The 23,459-nt window shown below is 43.7% G+C and overlaps 2 protein-coding genes across 2 annotated transcripts in view; one reads left to right on the top strand and one right to left on the bottom strand.

The window, feature by feature from the left end:
• The window catches only part of uba7 (ubiquitin-like modifier activating enzyme 7), an 83,619-nt gene extending 66,249 nt beyond the window's left edge, over positions 1 to 17,370 (top strand). The window contains exons 22-24 of the mRNA XM_024383013.2: positions 9,714 to 9,815; positions 15,560 to 15,648; positions 16,934 to 17,370. Coding sequence (XP_024238781.1) covers positions 9,714 to 9,815; positions 15,560 to 15,648; positions 16,934 to 17,066 — 324 coding nt within the window. The 3' untranslated portion in view covers positions 17,067 to 17,370. The remainder of the gene's footprint in view (positions 1 to 9,713; positions 9,816 to 15,559; positions 15,649 to 16,933) is intronic.
• Positions 17,371 to 18,599: 1,229 nt separating this feature from the next.
• LOC112221005 (PAK4-inhibitor inka2) lies at positions 18,600 to 22,484 on the bottom strand. Its single transcript, XM_024383047.2, has 3 exons — positions 22,346 to 22,484; positions 22,191 to 22,237; positions 18,600 to 19,654 (listed from the first exon to the last, which is right to left on the bottom strand). The coding sequence occupies exons 2-3, from the start codon at positions 22,191 to 22,193 to the stop codon at positions 18,728 to 18,730; spliced, it is 930 nt and encodes a 309-aa protein (XP_024238815.1). The 5' UTR covers positions 22,194 to 22,237; positions 22,346 to 22,484; the 3' UTR covers positions 18,600 to 18,727.
• Between the last annotated feature and the right edge of the window lie 975 nt (positions 22,485 to 23,459).

Here is a 23,459-nt window from a genome sequence, read left to right as displayed (position 1 = left end):
GTCAAAAGGGAATACCTATTCCCTACCGTGACTTCTATGATTAAATAAATCAACTGTGACCTCCGGGCCTCAAATTAGAGACTGGTTTACACAGTGGCTATTACCAAAGTTTCTCTACACCACTGTTAACCTTACCTCATAAAAGTTATTATTTGCGCTAAGACAGTGAGCAGAAGATTTGATTAGATGTTAATATTGGTTTCATGATAAGACATACCACTGTGTACTGTCCTCCTCTGAAACTGAAATGGACACTGTGACATGTGATACAGTAGTGATTACTCTTGTGTTTGCATAGGTGTGAGTTAATTTTGCTATCAATGCAAGATGATTTGACGTCCCACACACCGTCCTCGTCCACCGTCTGTATAGGTCTAGTAGTGGACAATGTTGAGTAGCTGTCTGTGACTGACAGGGGAAGTATCTCCGGTATGGGTCACAAAGTGGCATTGGGTGGCCGTCAACAAATCAGTCAACAACAGCTTCATGAAGTAGAAAGTAGGAACTAATTGAGATGGAAGGGGAAGACAACGTGAGGCCAAGGTGAAGTCCCGGGGTGCGTATAGGCCAAGCTGAAGTCCCGGGGTGCGTATAGGCCAAGGTGAAGTCCCGGGGTGCGTATAGGCCAAGTAATTTTTGTAATGTAAGCTACAAAACCTGCAACAAGAACCTCCGATCATATCAAATCACCAGGGAGAACACCAGTATATTCTAAGCAAGCAGAATAACACATGGAACCATATGTAGAAGCACTAGTGGCTCGGCTGAATGGGGCCGACGTGTGGTGGGAGGGATGGTTTGGATCTGGAGTGACCCCCCCAACGCAGTCCCCACTGAACCATGGCAGCCTGAGAACAGGTCAAGCGAAAGGGTCAGGCGGGCACCACCTCGCAGGTCAGGGCTGGGTTTGGCAGGAACACACTTCCTGTGTCACACCAGTCCCTAGTGGATAACTCATTTCCTGTCTGGGCTGTGTTTGTCTGTGGTTGAATTGACATGTATGCATATGCATGTGTGTCTCCCCTTGTCCTGTCTGCCAATTCCATCTAACTTACTTCACTCTGTTTTCCTCTCTTTTCTCTTTCTCTGTCTTCTATGGCCCCTAGGCTCTGCTGACGCCTCTAGCTCCACAGCCTGATTTGTGGTTCCATGGCTGTTTCACTGTAGCCCTCTAAAGTGGCTCCTTGCAGCCGGACACAGGCGATTAACACATATTCACCGCTTCCTTTCCCCACCACAAGGCCTCCTGGGTATTTATCCCAACACACTGCTCTTAAGACTTGGTTAGTCATTTCCTCCTAATTGAGGTTGTGTGTATCTTTTGAGCCTTTTCCTAATGCTACTGCTAATGCTTACATGTTTCCCACTGAGGCCCTGAGCAGTCCTGAGGCTCAGCAGTTCCTCTGGGACAGTTCTTATGTTCTAGCACGGTCATCTCATTTGTAGTCCATTCTACTGATCTTATGTTCTGCAACAGTCATCTAATTTATAGTCCATTCTACTGATCTTCCTAGCTTGCTAGCTGCTCTAGAATCAATACAGTGCAATGCATTGATTGGTCAAATGTCACACTGACTGTGGGTCTCTAGGGCCAAATATGCCTGCAGCATGTACTATTTACACGTATTGAACATCAGATGAGGGCTAATGAAGCCCTAGTTATCCATAACAACACCGGGGTGTTACTGTTGTTACATCATTCTATTAAGTATTGCATGACAATATAGATGTGACTTCCTGTTGTAATAGGAGTGGATCAATAGAACCAGGGGAAATACAATATGCAACGTTACAGACAGACAGCATCAAACACGGTGCCTTCAGAAAGTATTCATACCCTTGACTTATTCCACATTTAGTTGTTACAGCCTGAATTCAGAATGGATTAAATCGTTTTTTCCCCCTACACACAATATCGTATAATGACAAAGTGAAAACATGTTTTTAGACATTTTTGCTAATGTATTGAAAATGAAATACAGAAATATTTAATTTACTTAATTATTCATACCCCTGAGTCAATACTTTGTAGAAGCACCTTCGCCGGCGATTACAGCTGTGAGTGTTCTCTTGGACTGCATGGTTGTCACGTCCTGACCTTAGTTCCTTTTTTATGTCTCTATTTTGGTTTGGTCAGGGCGTGAGTTGGGGTGGGCATTCTGTTTTGTTCTATGTTTTGTATTTCCGTTTTTGGCCTGGTATGGTTCCCAATCAGAGGCAGCTGTCTATCGTTATCTCTGATTGAGAACCATACTTAGGTAGCCTGATCCCACCTGTGTTTGTGGGTAGGTGTTTTCTGTCTCTGTGTTCTGCGCTAGACAGAACTGTTTCGTGTTGGTCTAGTTTTGTTATTTTGTCTAAGTGTTCGGAGTTAAAATAAATATTAAAATGGACACTTACCACGCTGCGTTTTGAACCGATCTTGACTACTCTTCATCAGACGAAGAGGATCGTTACAATGGTATAGTTTCTGCTCTGACAGACACTGTCAACTATGGGGTGTGTTTCTTATGGCCACTTGACACTCATTCTAATTCTATGAATGCTAATTCACAGAATTAGAATCAGTATAAAGTGGATGTATTTATTGGATTGTAGTCTAGGTCTGTTTGCTTCATAATATTTGACCTAATTTGGTATCTTTCTTGCGTGAGGGTTTAAGTGTACTCCGCCTCGTCGGTGATTGGTCAACAGTACTACTCCTAGTAGAAATGGGAACATTGAGTGTTTGTTGTCATTTAACGAGAGACGATTAGTTTACATGCACATTTTGTCAATTTTTTTTCTCTTTTCTCATACTTTACGGGTATGAAAGTATAGATGTTCGCTTCGCCTAGCCGATGTATGCGGACGCCTTAAGAGAGTAGAGAGGGTGCAGAAGTTTTCGATGTTGAGGCTTTTAGGCTGCCATCTGCCTCTGCGCAGTACTCCTGTTGAAATCATGATCAATATCATCCCAGGCTGTAGATGCACAACACAACCACCAATTCAATCTAAAACAAACAAGTGCATCTCTGCATTATCACAATTGGCAAGCTACTACACCACTTTCAGAGGTAGCATGTAGTAAAAACCTGTGACACTGTGGTGACCCAGCTGGCAGTTATTGATATTTAGACACATGGGTTGCATCACAGTCAGACATGCCCTGTGTGGTTTCAGTGTGACGTAGAGAGTACGTCAGTGGAGGGTTTGTAATACTGCCATGATGCACTCAACGGGGACAAGAGGAAATTGATTGTTCACTTATTTAGCTGGTTTCACTGCTGTTGTCATTCGAAAGAGCGAGCTGCCCAGAGAGAGGTATTTCCTGGAGTTACCTGTGTCACATTCTGGCCGGGTGTGAGGAGGATATTTGAAAATGTGAAAGCTGTCTCTCTCTAATTTGAGGCTATGAAAGGAAAGAGGAAGACTACAGAAAGAAATGAGGGTGAAAACAGGATGGATTACTGTCATAACTTTATGATCTAAAAGAACACTGATTGTACCCCATCAGTCTCCTCCAAAGCACACGTTGAATCCATTCATGCAGAGCATACAATACCATTTTTTTCATGGTTTGGTTTCTAATTTGAATTTTAGCCAGGCTCTGTTGCTGTGTCTACAGTGTGAAATTGCCATTTCTTACGATGCAGCACCCTGCAGGAAGGAGGACTTATCAAGATTATCTCCCTGAACCAGTTCCTGCCTGGGAAAATGGGCCATTGTGTGAAAGGGCAGATTGCTGCCTTACATCATGATTACAGCCCCAGTACCACAGCTAGCAGCTAGAAAATGTGGCATTTTCAAAATGACCAACACACGCGATTGTCCTCTTCGACAGGGACTTAGTCAGGTCCATTCTGGTTGCTTTATCTCTCCAGTGCTGTGGTTCAATGGCAGAACTCCCCCTAGCTTCCCTGCGAACCCCTGCTCCCTGAACTTCCTGTGTAGCTATGTGTTTAGTTAACATGTACAGTATATCTGCTGTCAGGGGTTGTTGCTATTTCTCGATCTCGTCTATCACTGAGCTCTGTTATCTGTCATACTAAGTGTGTGTTGCTGTTCATTAGACCATGTGTCCGGTCTGTTAATGAAAGGCTGTTCTATTTCCCCCTGTTTTATGTCTGGCTTCGCCTGGATGCAGAGTGAGGTGTGTGTGTGTCTGTCTGTCTGGTAAAGGGTTGTGAACTATATACAGTACCAGTCAAAAAATGTAGACACACCTACTCATTCAAGGGTTTTTCTTTATTTTTACTATTTTCTACATTGTAGAATAATAGTGACTACATCAAAACTATGAAATAACTCATGGAATCATGTAGCAACCAAAAAGTGTTAAACATATCAATATATTTTATATTTGAGATTCTTCAAAGTAGCCACCCTTTACCTTGATGACAGCTTTGCACACTCGTGGCATTCTCTCAACCAGCTTCACCTGGAATGCTTTTCCAACAGTCTTGAAGGAGTTCCCACATGCTTTCCTTCAGTCTGCGGTCCAACTCATCCCAAACCATCTCAATTGGGTTGAGGTCGGGTGATTGTGGAGGCAAGGTCATCTGATGCAGCACTCCATCACTCTCCTCCTTGGTCAAATAGCCCCTACGCAGCCTGGAGGTGTGTTGGGTCATTGTCCTGTTGAAAAACAAATGATAGTCCCACTAAGCGCAAACCAGATGGGATGGCGTATCGCTGCAGAATGCTGTGGTAGCCATGCTGGTTAAGTGTGCCTTTGAATTCTGAATAAATCATTGACAGTGTCACCAACAAAGCACCCCCACACCATCACACCTCCTCCATGCTTCACGGTGGGAAACACAAATGCAGAGATCATCCGTTCACATACTCTGCGTCTCACAAAGACACCTCAGTTTCTGTCCGTTTTTGTCCTGAAAGCCACCACAGCCTGGTTTCCTTTTCTTCAGGAAGTAGCTATGGAGCCTCAGTGGATGTCTCACCCAGCTTCCTGCCAGAATGGAGAGGAGACACCTAACAGCACAGTGGCAGGGTGTTCAAATGGACATCCTGACAGAGAGGGGGAGCTGCCTCAATCTGAGAGGAACATCTCTGTCTGGGAGAGGGACACACTTCTGATCATGGTTATCTATCTTACAATATCAGTTGGTGGCGTCCCTCTCACTCATAGATGGTTAAAGAGAGTACAGTAGTACTTCATGAAGGGAGAAATGCACTTGAAGGCCAACATTTTGAAAGCATAGATAATGTTGTAATGTTTCTTCCTCTGACGTTTTGATGTGTATGTACTTATTTTCCACCATAATTTGCAAATAAATTCATAAAAAATCCTACAATGTGATTTTCTGGAATTTTTTTTCTCATTTTGTCTGTCATAGTTGAAGTGTACCCAAGATTAAAATTACAGGCCTCTCATCTTTTTAAGTGGGAGAACTTGCACAATTGGTGGCTGACTAAATACTTTTTTGCCCCACTGTATGTATGTGAATAATCCTATGATATACATACACTGATACTCAGGTGTTCTGTGTTTGAGTAGAGAGCCCCAGCAATAATGCAGGCTCTGATATGTGGATAGCAGATGAGAATGTTTGCTGTGCTCGATGAAGGGAGAGTGCTACATGAAAACATGCACGTGTCCATAACAGAGACTACTCCACATGGGCCATATGCTGTCCGTGAGTGTCTATCTGTCAGCCTGTCTCTGTCTGCCTGTCTCGTCTGTCTCGCTCTCTCTCTCTGTCTGTCTCCTCATACATCTCTACTCACCAGCCAGATCGGGTTCTAAACAGCTTTGCACTGACTGTCTCAGAGTAGACCTCAGGACAAACTCCAGAGGGCCAGTGTTTGACATGAACAGCACACTCTTGTCCACCATCGGTCCTCTGTTTATTCTGTAGATCCACCCTCGTTGGTATATAGTGCTGACATAAGGCCTTATATGGATTGCTGCTCTTTGGGTGGCAGCCAAGCAGTGTCCCATCTGAGCACAATACCCTGACAGTTTTGGGGTTTACCTAACCATTGATGTCTCAGCTAGCTTTAAGACCCTGTGGGCCTAGACGTTCACTATGATGTCTGATTGACCAAGCGAGAGTTTTAACCCATTAGGATTCAAGAAAGTTATAATTTGATTACCAACAAAGCCTGTCATTATGCATCACCAGTAAGGGGAGGCCGTCAGGCTTTCTGTTGGTTTCCTTATTGAACATTCCCTCAGATGTGTGACATTATTGGAGCCATCAAAGCAGAGGCTGTTGTCCACCATTTTGGGTTCCTTTCTTTTAGTGTATAGTTCTGTGGGGATGATTGTGTATTCTATTATAGGAATTCAAACACAAAGAAACATTGGATGGGGTGTGGGGGGTCTAAGAGAGGAGTCTATAAGCCTTGTAATTGTTTCCAGCAGCAGCCGGTTTTGGTTCTAACTTCCACCGTTCTTGCTTGTGTTTATACCTTCTGAGGCGGTGAGGGGATGACGTCACACGTGGCCACATACAGTCTGATTGGGCGGCCGATTGGCTGAAGGCTCCTTGTGGAGTTCCTGGAAAGGCCTGTGAGAGAGGGAGGGAGAGAAAAAAATAGCCTAGTTTATATTCTGAACAATCTACACAAAGGCCTTAATTACAAACATTGCTCTGATCCATCTCTATTGAAAGCCTCAACAAGGCAGTTCTTCACAAAGCCGACAAAGTCTCACATCTGTGTTTTTATAGAGTTCAAACAATCTCTCTTTCTTGGCAAAGACAACCTCTCTGTTCCAAAACTGGCAATGCCAAAATGCATAATGTAACTCTCCTATGGCAAACATTGCCATCCACCCAAAACCACTGCTACTACCAAACACTGTCACCCACTGTCTGATGTACAGCAGTGGAACATATCCACTCTGCAGCAACATCATTTGACATCTTCATTTAATCTTCACTTAGTATGTGGTGATGGGTTAGATTCCATGATGCCTTCGTCTCCCATTGTTTGATCATTGCTGGTTATAGCTACACACCCAATAAGACCATATGAGTAGCAGGCTGTGAGTGTGTCTGCTGAACTCTATCCCCACCAGGCAGGCAGTGGGAGTAGACTGTAAGATACTCTCTGACCGTTCCTCTTGGCTGCTGAAGCACAGATAATTGGACACAGGTTCTGTTCTAGTTTTGTTATTGGTGTCTCAGGCCAAATTTTCATCTGTCACAAAACCCCCAGACAGATCCTGCGTTGGTTAGGCCCAAAAAGTGACATATTTTGACACATTCTCCTGGGAGTGAGGAACCCTGGCAGAGCCGTGGTCAGGTGACGTGACACTTTCCCTCGGTCGTGCAGATGGAGCCGGAGAGAGGATTATGATGTTGATGGTAAACAGATGGGTCATGTGAGGCCACTGGAGTGTAATGTCAGTCCGGTGGCCAGAGGAGCAGGAATGTTTATGTTAGCTGAGCTTCAACTGGATCATGAAGATGAAGCATTCTTGGTCTATGTTTGGACTACTGGGATTGATCCTATAGAGATAAACAGTGGCTTGGGTTAGCGGCCATTGCGTTATGATCCTCTCTGGGATCACCATTCCTTCTTGTCCACTTACGGCCCAGTTATACCAAAAGCTACAAAGTTGAAAATAATCTTCAAGTTCTCGCTTTGTATGTGTATCTTCCAAACAGCATGCATAACATCACGTCATCTAGCATAGAGTCAAAGCTAGCTACCAAGACGCCCTTCTCCGATTGGTTATTATACACCTGTGTCGCTGCTCATTTGCATAACCTTGGGACTTTCTGAATTCTGGCTTCTGAGATCATAGTCGCTGGATGTGTCCTTGTGTATCCTCCCAACCATTGAAAATGGATGGTCTCTGGTGGTTTGATCGCTAGATTAGTGCCTGGTGTAATCAGGGTATAAAACCAGAGGTCACCTAGCCAGCACACCTTAAGGATGATGGTGGAGTCACACCAAGAGCTTAGCGTCATATAGCTCAGTAGGATACTGACAGAGGCTCTAAGTTCTGGTAATTTCTCCTTACTCCTATTAAACAGGCTTTGTGTCAGACAGCCACTCCTTCTGTTGGTGTAAACGTAACATGAGAGTGCACAGCGCTCATTGGCGTTAGTGTTGCATTCTGGATGCATTGATGACTTGATCTGTGTTTGGTACACAACTCAATAATCACTCCTGTAGCCTAACATTTATAATGATACTTTCACTTACATTAAGTCTTGTTGTGTTTCAACACTTGTGTTTCCTCTTGAATATGTGATATCTAAAAGAAGGGTTTGGGGAGTGGAAGCTAAGCTTGTGGACAGGATAAAGTACATCTGTATTTTCCACCCTGCCTGTATCCCCTGGTCTGACTAAACTATTCCAGTTCAACAACCAGACTTAGAAACAGTCTTTTTATGAACGGGCAGACATTCAGACCATTTGCTACGAGACTCAAAATTGAGCTCAGGTGCATCCTATTTCCATTGATAATCCTTGATGTTTCTACAACTTGATTGGTGTCCACCTGTGGTATATTCAATTGATTGGACATGATTTGGAAAAGCAAACACCTGTCTATATAGCGCAAAAACCAAGCCATGAGATTGAAGGAATTGTCGGTAGAGCCCTGAGACAGGATTGTGTTGAGGCACAGATCTGGGGCCAAAGAACACATTGGCCTCCATCATTCTTAAATGGAAGCAGTTTGGAACCACCAAGACTTTTTCTAGAGCTGGCTGCCTGGCCAAACAGCAATCGGGGAGAAGAGCCTTGGTCAGGGAGGTGACCAAAAACCCAATGGTGATTCTGACAGAGAGAACCCTCCAGAAGGATAACCATCTCTGCAGCACTCCACCAACCAGGTGGAGACTTGAGGCTGTAAACACTGCCAAAAGTGCTTCAACAAAGTACTGAGTAAAGGGTCTGAATACTTAAGTAAATGTAATATTTCCATTTATGTGTTATTGTGTGTAGATAATTTAATCCATTTTTAGAATAAGGCTGTAACAAAATGTGGAAAAAGTCAAGGGGTCAGAATACTTTCCGAATGCACTGTATATACATAAATATATGTTACACATTGATTCAGGAAAACACTGAAGAAAAATTGGCCCCTAAAATTCTTGACTAAAGCCCCTTACTGTTACTGCTATTTGATCTGCTGTCTGGCTTTTGGAAAGTTCCTATGCTGTTATTTCACAGATTCATATTCACAGAGGTGTGGACTTTAATTTATGCACTCCTGTTTATTCTCCCCATGTGAGATATAATATTCAAGCACCCTGTGACTCCAGAGGAGTCTGTGTTTGGGCTCTAGACAGACCTGACTGTGTCTAGGGAAGGGATCTCAAACCCTGTTCCTGGAGAGCAACTGTCCTGTAGGTTTGCGCTCTAACCCTAATCTAGCGCACCTGATTCTAATAATTACAGTAACTGGATCAGGCTAGTTATAACTACAGGAGGGTAGCTTGCTCTCCAGGAACAGGTTTGGAGACCCCTGGCCTAACTGCTCTCCTAGTGGAGACATAAACATGGGCCCCGTGTTCCTCCAGTGTAGTGAGGAATGTTTGAATTAGATTTTTCATTACACATTGTCTTGTTTTGTTAAATGTTGAGTAACTAGTTGAATTCTGATCTCACTGCTGAGCTTAGTCTGACATTGACCATTAACCAGTTGTTATTGTTTTGGGAAGATATTAGACCATGCTCCTGCTCTCCTGACCGATTAGTGTGTGTGATGTGACAGGTGTTCTGATTGTGTGTTTTGTGTCTATCGGCAGGTTGCAGGAAAGGAGTACTCCCTGTGGGATGACTTCCTGGTTTATGGCAGATGTGACCATGGACAGGAAATGACCTTGGGAGAGTTGCTGCTACACATCAAGGTATCTCAGCCTCCCTTTTATTACTCAGCCAAGACCATGTTTGGCACTGTATATCTCAATTATAGAAACGTGTTTTAGCTTGCATGCCTCGCACTGTTATACATATTACACAGAGCTACGCATTGTATGCATGCATTTTCAAACCAACATTGCCAGATGCTGTACACACTCAGAGCACAAATATATGCAATGGTCAGGCTTCTGCAACATGCAACAATTTCAAAGATGTTACTGAGTTAGTTAGAACATGCTGTCGTACATGTCGATCCAGAGGCTCCCAAACATGCTCAATGGGTGACATGCCTGGTGAGTATGCAGGCCATGGAATTGTGTACAGATCCTTGAGACATGGGGCCATGCATTATCATGCTGAAAAATGAGGTGATAGCGGCGGTTGAATGGCACAACAATGAGCCTCAGGATCTCGTCAAAGTTTCTCTGTGCATTCAAATTGCCACCAATAAAATGTGATTGTGTTCGTTGTCCATATCTTATGTCTGCCCATACCATAACCCCATCACCACAATGGGGGCACTCTGTTCACAACATTGACATCAGCAAACTACTCGCCCACACGACGCTGTCTGTCATCTCCCTGGTACAGTTGAAACCAAGATTCATCCATGAAGGGCACAATTCTCCAGCGTGCTAGTGACAATCGAAGGAGAGCATTTACCAAATGAAATCGGTTATGAGGCTGAACTGCGGTCAGGTCAAGACTGCTGAGGACTACGAACACGCAGATAAGCTTCCCTGAGAAGGTTTCTGACTGTTTTCGGTTGTGCAAACCCACAGTTTCATCAGCTGTCAAGGCGCCTTGTCTCAGTCCATCCTGCAGGTGAAGAAGCTGGCTGTGGAGATCATGAGCTGGCATGGTTATGCGTAGTCTGTGGTTGTGAGGCCGGTTGGACGTACTGCCAAATTCTCTGAAACAACATTGGAGATTTATAGTAGAGAAATGAACATTCAATTCTCTGGCAACAGCTCTGGTGGACATTCCTCCCGTCAGCATGCCAATTCTACGCTGACTCAAAACTGCACATTTTCGAGGGCCTTTTATTGTCCCCATTACCTGTGTAATGATCATGCTGTTTAATCATCTTCTTGATATGCCACACCTGTCAGGTGGATGGATTATCTTGGCAAAGGAGAAATGCTTAACAAACATTTTGAGAGAAATACTTTTTTTGTGTATATGGGATCTTTTATTTCAGCTCATGAAACATGGGACCAACACTTTACATACAGTGCCTTGCGAAAGTATTCGGCCCCCTTGAACTTTGCAGGACCGTTAAGTTAATACTTTGTAGCGCCACCTTGTGCTGCGATTACAGCTGTAAGTCGCTTGGGGTATGTCTCTATCAGTTTTGCACATCGAGAGACTGAAATTTTTTCCCATTCCTCCTTGCAAAACAGCTCGAGCTCAGTGAGGTTGGATGGAGAGCATTTGTGAACAGCAGTTTTCAGTTCTTTCCACAGATTCTCGATTGGATTCAGGTCTGGACTTTGACTTGGCCATTCTAACACCTGGATATGTTTATTTTTGAACCATTCCATTGTAGATTTTGCTTTATGTTTTGGATCATTGTCTTGTTGGAAGACAAATCTCCGTCCCAGTCTCAGGTCTTTTGCAGACTCCATCAGGTTTTCTTCCAGAATGGTCCTGTATTTGGCTCCATCCATCTTCACATCAATTTTAACCATCTTCCCTGTCCCTGCTGAAGAAAAGCAGGCCCAAACCATGATGCTGCCACCACCATGTTTGACAGTGGGGATGGTGTGTTCAGGGTGATGAGCTGTGTTGCTTTTACGCCAAACATAACATTTTGCATTGTTGCCAAAAAGTTCAATTTTGGTTTCATCTGACCAGAGCACCTTCTTCCACATGTTTGGTGTGTCTCCCAGGTGGCTTGTGGCAAACTTTAAATGACACTTTTTATGGTTATCTTTAAGAAATGGCTTTCTTCTTGCCACTCTTCCATAAAGGCCAGATTTGTGCAATATACGACTGATTGTTGTCCTATGGACAGAGTCTCCCACCTCAGCTGTAGATCTCTGCAGTTCATCCAGAGTGATCATGGGCCTCTTGGCTGCATCTCTGATCAGTCTTCTCCTTGTATGAGCTGAAAGTTTATAGGGACGGCCAGGTCTTGGTAGATTTGCAGTGGTCTGATACTCCTTCCATTTCAATATTATCGCTTGCACAGTGCTCCTTGGGATGTTTAAAGTTTGGGAAATCTTTTTGTATCCAAATCCGGCTTTAAACTTCTTCACAACAGTATCTCGGACCTGCCTGGTGTGTTCCTTGTTCTTCATGATGCTCTCTGCGCTTTTAACGGACCTCTGAGACTATCACAGTGCATGTGCATTTATACAGAGACTTGATTACACACAGGTGGATTGTATTTATCATCATTAGTCATTTAGGTCAACATTGGATCATTCAGAGATCCTCACTGAACTTCTGGAGAGAGTTTGCTGCACTGAAAGTAAAGGGGCTGAATAATTTTGCACGCCCAATTTTTCAGTTTTTGATTTGTTAAAGTTTGAAATATCCAATAAATGTCGTTCCACTTCAATATTGTGTCCCACTTGTTGTTGATTCTTCACAAAAAAATACAGTTTTATATCTTTATGTTTGAAGCCTGAAATGTGGCAAAAGGTCGCAAAGTTCAAGGGGGCTGAATACTTTCGCAAGGCACTGTATTGTGTTTATATTTTGGTTCAGTAAACATTGTTCATGTGTCTGTAGTACCATAAAGTTTGAAGTGCAGGGTTTGTCTCTGGGACAGCTTACTCGAACCTAGTCACCCTCATCTCTTCAAACACAATGGGACTGAAGTGAAGAGGGGGCAGTGGAGAGGGGATGATGGTGGGGGGCTCATCTGGCTGTCTGAGTGATGGGCACTACCAGTCTTTCTACAGATGTATTCAATACCTTTACAGGTGATTGAGTCTAAAGGGTTGAGTGTGTGTTTATTCCTGCCTGTGTGGCTGTAGGCATTCTGATCCTGTGTGGCTGTAGGCATTCTGATCCTGTGTGGCTGTAGGCATTCTGATCCTGTGTGGCTGTAGGCATTCTGATCCTGTGGGTGGCGTTTTAGTTTTTTTCAACATTCTCGCTATTACCTGTGTCTATCTAGCAGTGTTTCATAGGGAATCATGTTACAAAACAAAGATGCTTGCAAAATAATTGTGTAATATTGACAGGATGCAGTTGGGCTAGGAGTGCGCTGTAATCGTCTCAATTCTCATTTTGCCCCAAAAAGTGGCAGACTCGAGTGATTGACACTATCAAACACATCAGCAAGTGGCCACTCCATAAAGGGCTTAGGCCCATGGGTTATTTCAACATAACATTAGAGACATGTTGTCTTATGTAAACAAGTCTGAAGCGCTGTGTAATGGGCAGGTCTGTCTCACTGTCTGGAGGTTCTGGGAGCTGTGATTAACACAGCTGCTTCTCTTGTGTTAGTGAGCACTGGGCAAGTGGACATGCTCTTATTAATCCATACCAATTAGTCATGACAAACTCCCAAAACTCAGTTTTGGCCTTGGACTGACCATATGACCAATGTTCCCATTTACACTTTGTAGTACATTTGGACCTACAGTTTCACTAGAATGTATGTTTCTGACTCTTATTGATGGCCTGTTTTTAAAACCAGAGAAGGGACAGTTAACCTTTAAGATAGCTAGGTGGGACAACCACACAAATAGGTCAGTTGTACTGTCTCATCACAACGACCACATGCTGTGTAGTACACATGTAGCTGTCCAAAACAAAGGATTGGCTTGTTGATTCCTCCCACTGTTTATTTTGAGGCAGAAAATAACATTTGGCAAAAACAAAGTTGCTTCAGTTTCCCCTAACCTTTGACATCCTGTCTCTGAGATCTGCAGGTTTATTTTTGGAGACCCTGCAACACTTCCTTGGACTGCTGTAGTCCACTGGACCATAGGACTCTATAAAGACTTTTCATTTTCACTTGTTTAATGTTAACCTATACAGTGCCTTGCGAAAGTATTCGGCCCCCTTGAACTTTGCGAACTTTTGCCACATTTCAGGCTTCAAACAAAGATATAAAACTGTATTTTTTTGTGAAGAATCAACAGCAAGTGGGACACAATCATGAAGTGGAACGATATTTATTGGATATTTCAAACTTTTTTAACAAATCAAAAACTGAAAAAATTGGACGTGCAAAATTATTCAGCCCCCTTAAGTTAATACTTTGTAGCGTCACCTTTTGCTGCGATTACAGCTGTAAGTCGCTTGGGGTATGTCTCTATCAATTTTGCACATCGAGAGACTGAAATTTTTTCCCATTCCTCCTTGCAAAACAGCTCGAGCTCAGTGAGGTTGGATGGAAAGCATTTGTGAACAGCAGTTTTCAGTTCTTTCCACAGATTCTTGATTGGATTCAGGTCTGGACTTTGACTTGGCCATTCTAACACCTGGATATGTTTATTTTTGAACCATTTTTTTGTAGATTTTGCTTTAGGTTTTGGATCACTGTCTTGTTGGAAGACAAATCTCCGTCCCAGTCTCAGGTCTTTTGCAGACTCCATCAGGTTTTCTTCCAGAATGGTCCTGTATTTGGCTCCATCCATCTTCACATCAATTTTAACCATCTTCCCTGTCCCTGCTGAAGAAAAGCAGGCCCAAACCATGATGCTGCCACCACCATGTTTGACAGTGGGGATGGTGTGCTCAGGGTGATGAGCTGTGTTGCTTTTACGCCAAACATAACGTTTTGCATTGTTGCCAAAAAGTTCAATTTTGGTTTCATCTGACCAGAGCACCTTCTTCCACATGTTTGGTGTGTCTCCCAGGTGGCTTGTGGCAAACTTTAAATGACACTTTTTATGGATATCTTTAAGAAATGGCTTTCTTCTTGCCACTCTTCCATAAAGGCCAGATTTGTGCAATATACGACTGATTGTTGTCCTATGGACAGAGTCTCCCACCTCAGCTGTAGATCTCTGCAGTTCATCCAGAGTGATCATGGGCCTCTTGGCTGCATCTCTGATCAGAGTCTTCTCCTTGTATGAGCTGAAAGTTTAGAGGGACGGCCAGGTCTTGGTAGATTTGCAGTGGTCTGATACTCCTTCCATTTCAATATTATCGCTTGCACAGTGCTCCTTGGGATGTTTAAAGCTTGGGAAATCTTTTTGTATCCAAATCCGGCTTTAAACTTCTTCACAACAGTATCTCGGACCTGCCTGGTGTGTTCCTTGATCTTCATGATGCTCTCTGCGCGTTTAACGGACCTCTGAGACTATCACAGTGCAGGTGCATTTATACGGAGACTTGATTACACACAGGTGGATTGTATTTATCATCATTAGTCATTTAGATCAACATTGGATCATTCAGAGATCCTCACTGAACTTCTGGAGGGAGTTTGCTGCACTGAAAGTAAAGGGGCTGAATAATTTTGCACGCCCAATTTTTCAGTTTTTGATTTGTTAAAAAAGTTTGAAATATCCAATAAATGTCGTTCCACTTCATGATTGTGTCCCACTTCTTGTTGATTATTCACAAAAAAATACAGTTTTATATCTTTGTTTGAAGCCTGAAATGTGGCAAAAGGTCGCAAAGTTCAAGGGGGCTGAATACTTTCGCAAGGCACTGTATATACTGATTAGGAACTTCAGACTAAAATCAAACTTTTTATAATGAACATTGCATTTACTTCCATGATCCTAAATGTAATGTGGTATTACTGTTTAATTTGCAGAAAACATACAACTTGGAGATCACCGGCCTGTTTTATGGGAATGCTGTCTTGTACGATGGCTCCAATCACACGGAGAGGCTGGTGAAGAGGTATGTCCTGAAACAGAGCTTTTGAGCCAGTCGAGACATTATCACCATACCTTAGCCTGTCTTCTGGTGGGGTAACGTGTGGGAAGAGCTTGGTAAAAGGGTTATGTCCAGGCCAGGCATAAACACACATGCAGCAGCCCTGATGTTTGTTTAGCAGGCAATGGCTGTCTGCTGTTTCCTCAGAAAAGGAGGGACTCATCTCCACACTGTCACGTGCATCACTAGTGACTGCTGACTGAGATATGGCTCTTCCTAGTCTGTAGGCTTCCTGTGCTCTGTGAAGAGAGGCGCAAGAGTGAGCCATGCCCTGTTGTCTTGCCATGGCAGTACCTACTGTATGTTGTTAAGGTATGCACATACCAATAGGCAAAGCAACTCGCACGCGACGGCTTGAAATAACTCACTCGACTTATGACGCTCTCTCTCACTCGCTCAGGGCCTGTCCTATCTGTGTGCACATGACTGAGTATACATATTCCTTTCTCCACCCCTGTATTCACAAACAGAGCAGTGTTTCGGAGCCCTGAACGTGTACAGTGAAACGGGCCCTTTTAATCAGATCCTGCTTAGCTTTGTAAAACGACAGACAATTTCTTGGCTCTCCCCCGCTCCCCCATGTCTATGCCTTGTTCTTCCTGACACTCGCCCCCTCTACCTCTCTGAGCCGCCTCCCCTTTCCCGCTGTTCCTCCTGACACACAGCGTATGTCTTCCTGGGGTTTATGTTAACACCTCAGTCCCTTGAGAGCCCAGTGTCAGCCCAGTGCCTGGCCTGAGGAAGCTAAGGGTAGATATGGGGGTAGGGGGGCGTCAGTGTGGACAGTAGGCCTCTTTTGACAAATGTCCCCTCCAGGAGCCACATCCTGGGCTGTGGGGACCTGCCCTGGCCCCTATTCAGCTTCCTGTGTTTACAGGCCTAGTGGGCTGTATGGAGCAGTATTAAAGATCCAGATGACATGAAGAACCTTGGTTTGGTCTGAAGGCCATTTAGCTATAGAACACAGTCCGTGTGTAGTCTCAGTTTATACTATTTCTGCTTTTTGAATTGCTGTAATGTAACAAAGGATGTGGACCCCAGGAAGAGTAGCTGCTGCTTCTGCAACAGTTCATGGGGATCCTTAATAAAATACACACCAAAAAATACCAATGTCCCCCATTTTTCTACCAGGGATCTAATTATCAATTCTCTTTTGAAGTAAGATGTACGACTAAGGAGTATTGTTTAATAACTGTTTCAGTCACTAAAAAGCTGTTGTCAATGTGCGTGTTGTGGTCTGTCCTGGCAGTGTGTCTGATGTGGTCAGCCTGGTGACCAAGATCGAGGTCCCCCAACATCTGCACATGTTGGAGATGTTCCCTTCCTTCGCCGAGGATAAGGACTGTGAGACGGTCCCTCCCATCAGGTACCTGTTCAGATGATGTCATCAAAAGGGGACAAGCCTGAGAGGCCCTAAAAGAGGCCCTAACAGAGCCACACTCCTAACCACCTCATAGTTATCTGCTCAGATCACTAAAGAAAGGACCTCCATTGAATTATATTGGTAAATTAAAACAAGCTGCATTTTGATGTTGATATGTATGTAATATGTTGTCTCTCACCTAGAACATGACCTGTGGCCTTTCTGGGGCAAATGTATGGATTTCTAGAAGCTTCTATTAAAATCATGTTGTAATCATAAAGAATGGCGTTTAATTTGTATTTGATTAAATTATTCACCTGTGATTTGTGATCAAGCTCTGTGTGTGTTGGGTTCCACACTGGTTTCTGGCCGGCCTGTCTTTGAGTCACAGAGATCACCCCTGCTCCATCTACCCCTTAGAACTATCACCATGTGAAAGACAGAGGCTTCGAAGGAAATGGAGCACAGAGCAGGTGACTGAGGATAATGATCTCCACGCCTCACACTCCTGTGCTGTCCAGTCCCACAGTCATATCCCATTAGCCATGCACTGCAATGTTAGTGATTGAAGTGGTTATAGGGGCTCTCTGCTAGAGTGTGATTTGGAGAGCTGATTCTCCTTCTGGCCTATGCCTGGCTTTGGTTACTTCATTAACTGTTATCAACTTGGGTAATGCCAAGGAGGACGCATGGCTCTCGACCTTCGCTGAGTCCGTACGGGAGTTGCAGCGGCGAGGAAAGACTAACTACCAATTGGATACCACAAAATTGGGGTGAAAAAGGAGTAAAAATAATCTCTCGCCAGTCAAATTACCAACCCCCAACACACCCCTCCCCTCTGAGGGGGACCCAGGCCAGGAGCTCTGATGTCTTCAGCCTTCCCTTCACTCTCTCACTGTGGAGACCTACCTAAACACTAGGCCTCATCCACATTCTAATCTCTTTAACATCCAGCCCTCAGCTGGATCTGAAGATCTATTCTGAAATACACTGCTTTGCTCTATAGGTCTATGTTGAGGGATATGATTCGGTGACTGATGAAGAAAAAATTAATGCTCAGTGTGTCCTCTGATGCTTTAATTGTGTTTGTAGTTTAATTTGATGTGTTCATGTTAATCAAATATATTTGAAGTGTATATGCAGATACATTGAACACTGAATATGGATGTGTTTTTACAACATGGCTGCACATTTACACAGCTACTCCTTTTACATCTAAGCATCATGTGACACATCTTATAGACCAGTTGTGTCCGATAACAATGATCCATCACAATGGACCATTGGAAAGCCCATTTTCACTTTCCCAGCAACACCCACCCTGCTGTTTGTATTCAAATAGGCAGGTATTCAAAGGCAACATTGACTGCCATGATGTTGGTCAGTTGACAGGTCATTTAAATAATGAACTAAAGAGTGTTTATGCCATAGTTCTTGGCAAGATGTCACTATATCTGAAAGCTGAATCTAAACTAAAACATGCATTATTTCATTTCATTAGTTATTTATGAATAAAACCTTTAAGTAAATAATTATTACAGTCCCCCAAAAATATTTTCAATAGACAAACATTTTTATTGTAACAATTTCAACATTATTTAAACATAAAGCACATATAAAAAAATTAAATAACATTATGTAAATCTGTGTTAAGAATCTGTAGTTTTGACATCACTCCAATCAGACGTACCCGATAATGTCATTGCATATGATAGGTTGTCGGCTGCCTGTCTTCATGAGAGCAGTGAACTGGTAGAAGTCTGTTCCCAGTTGGTGCAGGCCTGTGTGGGACTGGTGAAAGAACGGTTTGCGTGGCTGGAAGCCCACGGGGCAGGACATGCGTTTGGGGGCCACCGCGGCCCTGCTGACCCTGGTGCTGTCTGCTGGTCTGGCCCTCATCTCCACGCTCTTAGACATCCCTGCCAGCTTCCTCCTCATGTTGACCAGGAGGTCCTTTGCCAGGCGCCGGCCTGCATGGGGCTTGGGTTCTGCTGGCTCAGGACACTCTGGCAGGTCCATCCAGTTCTTAATGAGGTCAGCGAAGCTGTTGTCCCCCAGCACCAAGGGCTGTCTGTTCCTGCTGCGGCTCAGCAGTGACGTGGTCCAGTCTTCTGGGTCGCTGCTCGCCTCAAATGACGTCCAGCGCTCCAGACAAGCGTCAGAAGTGGATTTGGGCCGGATCCGGCCGGCGGGACCCACTCCCCGGTTGGTGCGGAGGCAGGCGGAGTTAGACACACGTACGTTCCTGGTCCTCCTGAGCACCACATCCTCGTCCTGCCAGGATGCCTCAGAGTAGCCCGAGTCAAACTCCAGACTCTTGTCACTGCTGGGGGAACCCTGCATTAACCGCTTCTGCCCTTCCTGCTCCTCCTCCTCCATGGGGCTGGCCAGGCAGCAAGCTGAGTCGTAAGTACTGGCCTCAGAGATGGGCCTACGGAGGCGTGACAGGCGCTCCCGCTGCTGAGCCCTCTGCTGGCAGGCACGGGTCATGGCATAGGAGCGGCCAGAGGGATCGCTCAGCGGTCGGCTCATGTGCTTCAGGTCCTGCAGGGACCTCATGTACTGCGTCTGGTCCACCAGACAGTCTTCAGAGTCCTGAAGACACAACTAGAGAGACAGGGAGATAACGGGTTAGAAACTGACAGTCTCCTCTGTTTATGTTTTGAGAACATAATAAAATATATAAGAGTATGTTACACACTTTCACAGACACATTCATTTTCACTGAATGTTAAAGTTAGTCCAACCCACTATCCTACTTTGTATTAGAAATATGTCCATACACCAACTCCTGGTCCAAAAGCTAAAACAGTTTCCTGCGCATCTACCCAGCACTGCACCAAGATTCTAACCAGCTGAGATCACCTTCTGCAGCTGTACCCTCACCTCATTCTACCCAAACCTCAGAGCAGCTTTATGGAGAGGTTTCTCAACCGAGTGCTCCTGGGTTTATTAGAACATGGCTTGTGGGAACAGGATGTACAGGGAAACGCTCTCTGCCTCTTTAAGTCAGAGAGGAAGTTGGACAGCCTAGAGACTGATGAATCTTAGAGGAGCTTAGAAGTGCACATCCTGTGGTACACACTAGAATTACAGGATTCCTTGGGGATTGGCCCATATTGTCTAGCAGGAAATGACATCACTGTTGTGGGATTAGACAACGGGAGTGAGAAACCCCATGTATGATTCATTTAAAAGTCAGCACCAAATCATCTCAAGTCTGAATGCCACTTTTATAAATCACGTTAGTTTTTGTTATTTTGCCGGTACATCACTGACCATAAAGGTTGAAAGTCTTACAAAAAGTCAATATGAAAAATCAATGGCATTTCCTAAGATCACCTCAAGATTAAGGTCCAATAGCATTCAGTAACATTACAACAGCATCTCAGGATGTCTTAATGACTAGGGGCTATATTCAATCGGTATCGCTGCGTTAGTGTGATTGCAATTTAAAGGCAATGTTCCCTCGGTGGTGGAGACTACATTCACGGTAAACGCTGCATGTGTCAGAAATTACCTTTCCATTTTCTATCACTTCAGCGGTACAGATTGAATAGAGCCCTAAGAATGACTTTGAATCCAGCTTGTCACATCAAGGTTAAAAGGTGACATGGCAACACTTTAAAATCAATCCACTTCACTTAGGTATTGTAGCTAACAGAACAAAGCCTACTGTATACAAGGGACTTTTCATGTGTAAAAAAAAAAAACTTTCCCTGTGCAACAAAGAACGTGTTCCTCAGCTGCAGAATGATGTCATTTGATACACTCTCCCTTGTTAGACAGCTCCAAGGTTTTTCCATGTTTTTTTAGCACGCTTGTTAAGCAGACAGACTCCAACAATGTGTGTTAAATCCCAACCCTCAGCTGTCTCAGGCCAGTGTGCAGTCTACAGGCACAGTGAGGAGACCAGGCCTGCAGAAATGACCCACTGGGCACAGACGTCATTTCATTGTCTAGTTATGATTTACAATAGGTTGAGTTGTCATACTAACGTGAAATCAACAGAAAATGTGACCACGTCATTGCATTTAGATTAAAAGTCGGGTATAAAAAAAGTTATGTTGATAAACTTTTTTCAAATTCAAACAGTATTCCATGTTCATTCAACGTCATCACATTGCTTCCATGTCATTTCAACAAGAAAATGCAATGTTGATTCAACCGGTTTTTGCCCACTGGGGATGCCCTGATGTTTTCACAGCTGTAGAGGAAAGCTCTGTTTGACAGAGTGAGGCAGGGCCACAGGGGGGCTTCAAACCCTGAAAGGTCATCCATGTGCAGAGTCCTTCACAATAGCGTGGAGGTCCGACTCACCCAGCTCAACACATAGCCAACTGTATGAGTAGCAGTTAGGGAGGATCAAAATAGTACCCTAAAATCAGTCTGTGAACACTCCAGCCTTCCAAAACCTTTCATTACTGTGGTGTTGTTAAACAATGGTAGAGAGCACCCGTCATTGGTTGAGCTAAGAGATGACGCTTCAAGGCCAAGCTATAGCCATATCTGTGATACAGGAAACACTCCGAAGGAAGAACACTGAGCAAAACACAGATGTCGGAGGGAGGCATGTATAGTTGATAATTGCATTTGTATGTCATTATTTATGGTTGACTGTTCATCAAAAACACATTAATAGCGCATTATTCAATAGCCCTATTGCATGTAACCAGCTAAAATATATTCTGATTTCCAGATATGTGCAACTGCATCTGACAGAAATATATAAAGAATTAAGCGACAAACAAGACGATTTAATTTCTAAAACAAAAGTTTGTTTAAAAAAAAGGACAGGCCTTCAAAATAAAATGGAACAATTGTAAGAGAGCTCCCATTTATCAAACGAATTGTAGTATATAGTTAACCATTGTAGTCAGCTTCTATGCATTGTTCTCTGCTGCCCTGACTGTCACGGGAAGGTCGGAAAGTTAAAAGCACCGATCATTTGGTTTTGTTTCCCACAACATTGGGCTGCTCACTGCTCACCGTAATAAACTCCCCGTGCACACTGTTCCGTACAACGGTTATAGAAATGCATGAGCACTTCAGTACCAGCATGTTTCTCCAACTCATATCACAACACATAAAATAACATATCACATTTTTTGTTGTTGTTGCAAATGTTACAAAATAAACGTACCATTGCTCTTATCGTGTCTGTCTGAATTCCAAATTGATGACTTTATCCTGTAAAAAGAGAAGGGTTCAGTCAGCATACAAAATATGGATCTCACGTGGTTCATAATTCGGCGTTTTTGTAGTTAATGATGCATTTCTCTATACCAGGCTACTTACATTGGTCAATAATTGACTCCTCTAATAGAACAATGAATCCAAAACGGTTCACAACTTCCTCAGTAGGTCCGATGTCCACTCAACGCACCTCAGACAGAAGAGTGCATGTGATGTGGCTGGCAGTTTATTTTGTGAGCGCAGTCTCTTCCTCCGCAGCCAGTCAACGGCGCGCATCACAGAACCAGCCAATAGCAACGCGCCTGAAACACGACCCCAGACCTAAACACCGTGTCAATACATCACACTTCTCCCTCACCTGAGAATATATAATTTATTATCTGCGGAATTAAAACAATTACCAGGGCTTGTTGATATTTTAGTCATGTGTCAATCATGGTGGAGACGACGTTGTTCAGAAGTTGTCTCACACTAGGCAATTACAGGGCGCGCTTCCAAAACTCGGGGCCTTCCAACTTTAGGCAACGCGATGTAAAACAATCCACAGCCTTAAAAAAAGAAGAAGCTAATGATCCTCTGTGGCCAAATCATGCTTTCTGGTGTAGCCTATTTTGAGTGATTGTATTTATTTCTGTATAAACAGGAGTACGCTAATTGGGCAATATATTTTTGGCAATTTAATTAAATTGACTTTAGGGGAAGCTTAGCCTTATGGACACGCCGCCTATGTGGCAGAAACACAACCAGTCATGACGTTTTCGTCTGATTGTCAAACAATAATTTAACAAAGGCGCTTCTGTAGGCTACCCGCGCACATTCTTCACTCACAAAATAATTTCAGCATACGAACTCCAACAGTGCACTGTGCACCCGCAATTTAATAGATGGAACGAGACATCTGTTATAAAACACCTACGTGTATTCTAATGATATTCTGCGATTGTCATTAGACCTACACTTATAGCTTGAATTGAAGCATCCACTGTTGTCCACGCGCGCCTTGGTCTCCGCCACTCATCTCCGCGCACCTCGGTCTAAAGCTAAATCCAACAATTTCTTTTGGTACATGATAATAGCCTATTGTAGTGGCAAAGCATCAAACAAAATATATAGTATAGGTGTACATCTGTGAATTGTGATGATTAGGATATATTCGTTATTAAACCCTCCTTGATTGTGTGCGTCTGTGTGGCTGCACGTGCCACGGTGTACAAAG

This window comes from Oncorhynchus tshawytscha, linkage group LG02, assembly GCF_018296145.1.
Source record: "Oncorhynchus tshawytscha isolate Ot180627B linkage group LG02, Otsh_v2.0, whole genome shotgun sequence".
Taxonomy (NCBI): domain Eukaryota; kingdom Metazoa; phylum Chordata; class Actinopteri; order Salmoniformes; family Salmonidae; genus Oncorhynchus; species Oncorhynchus tshawytscha.
Note: the sequence above shows the minus strand (reverse complement) of the source record. Positions and strands in the feature narration are given on the sequence as shown.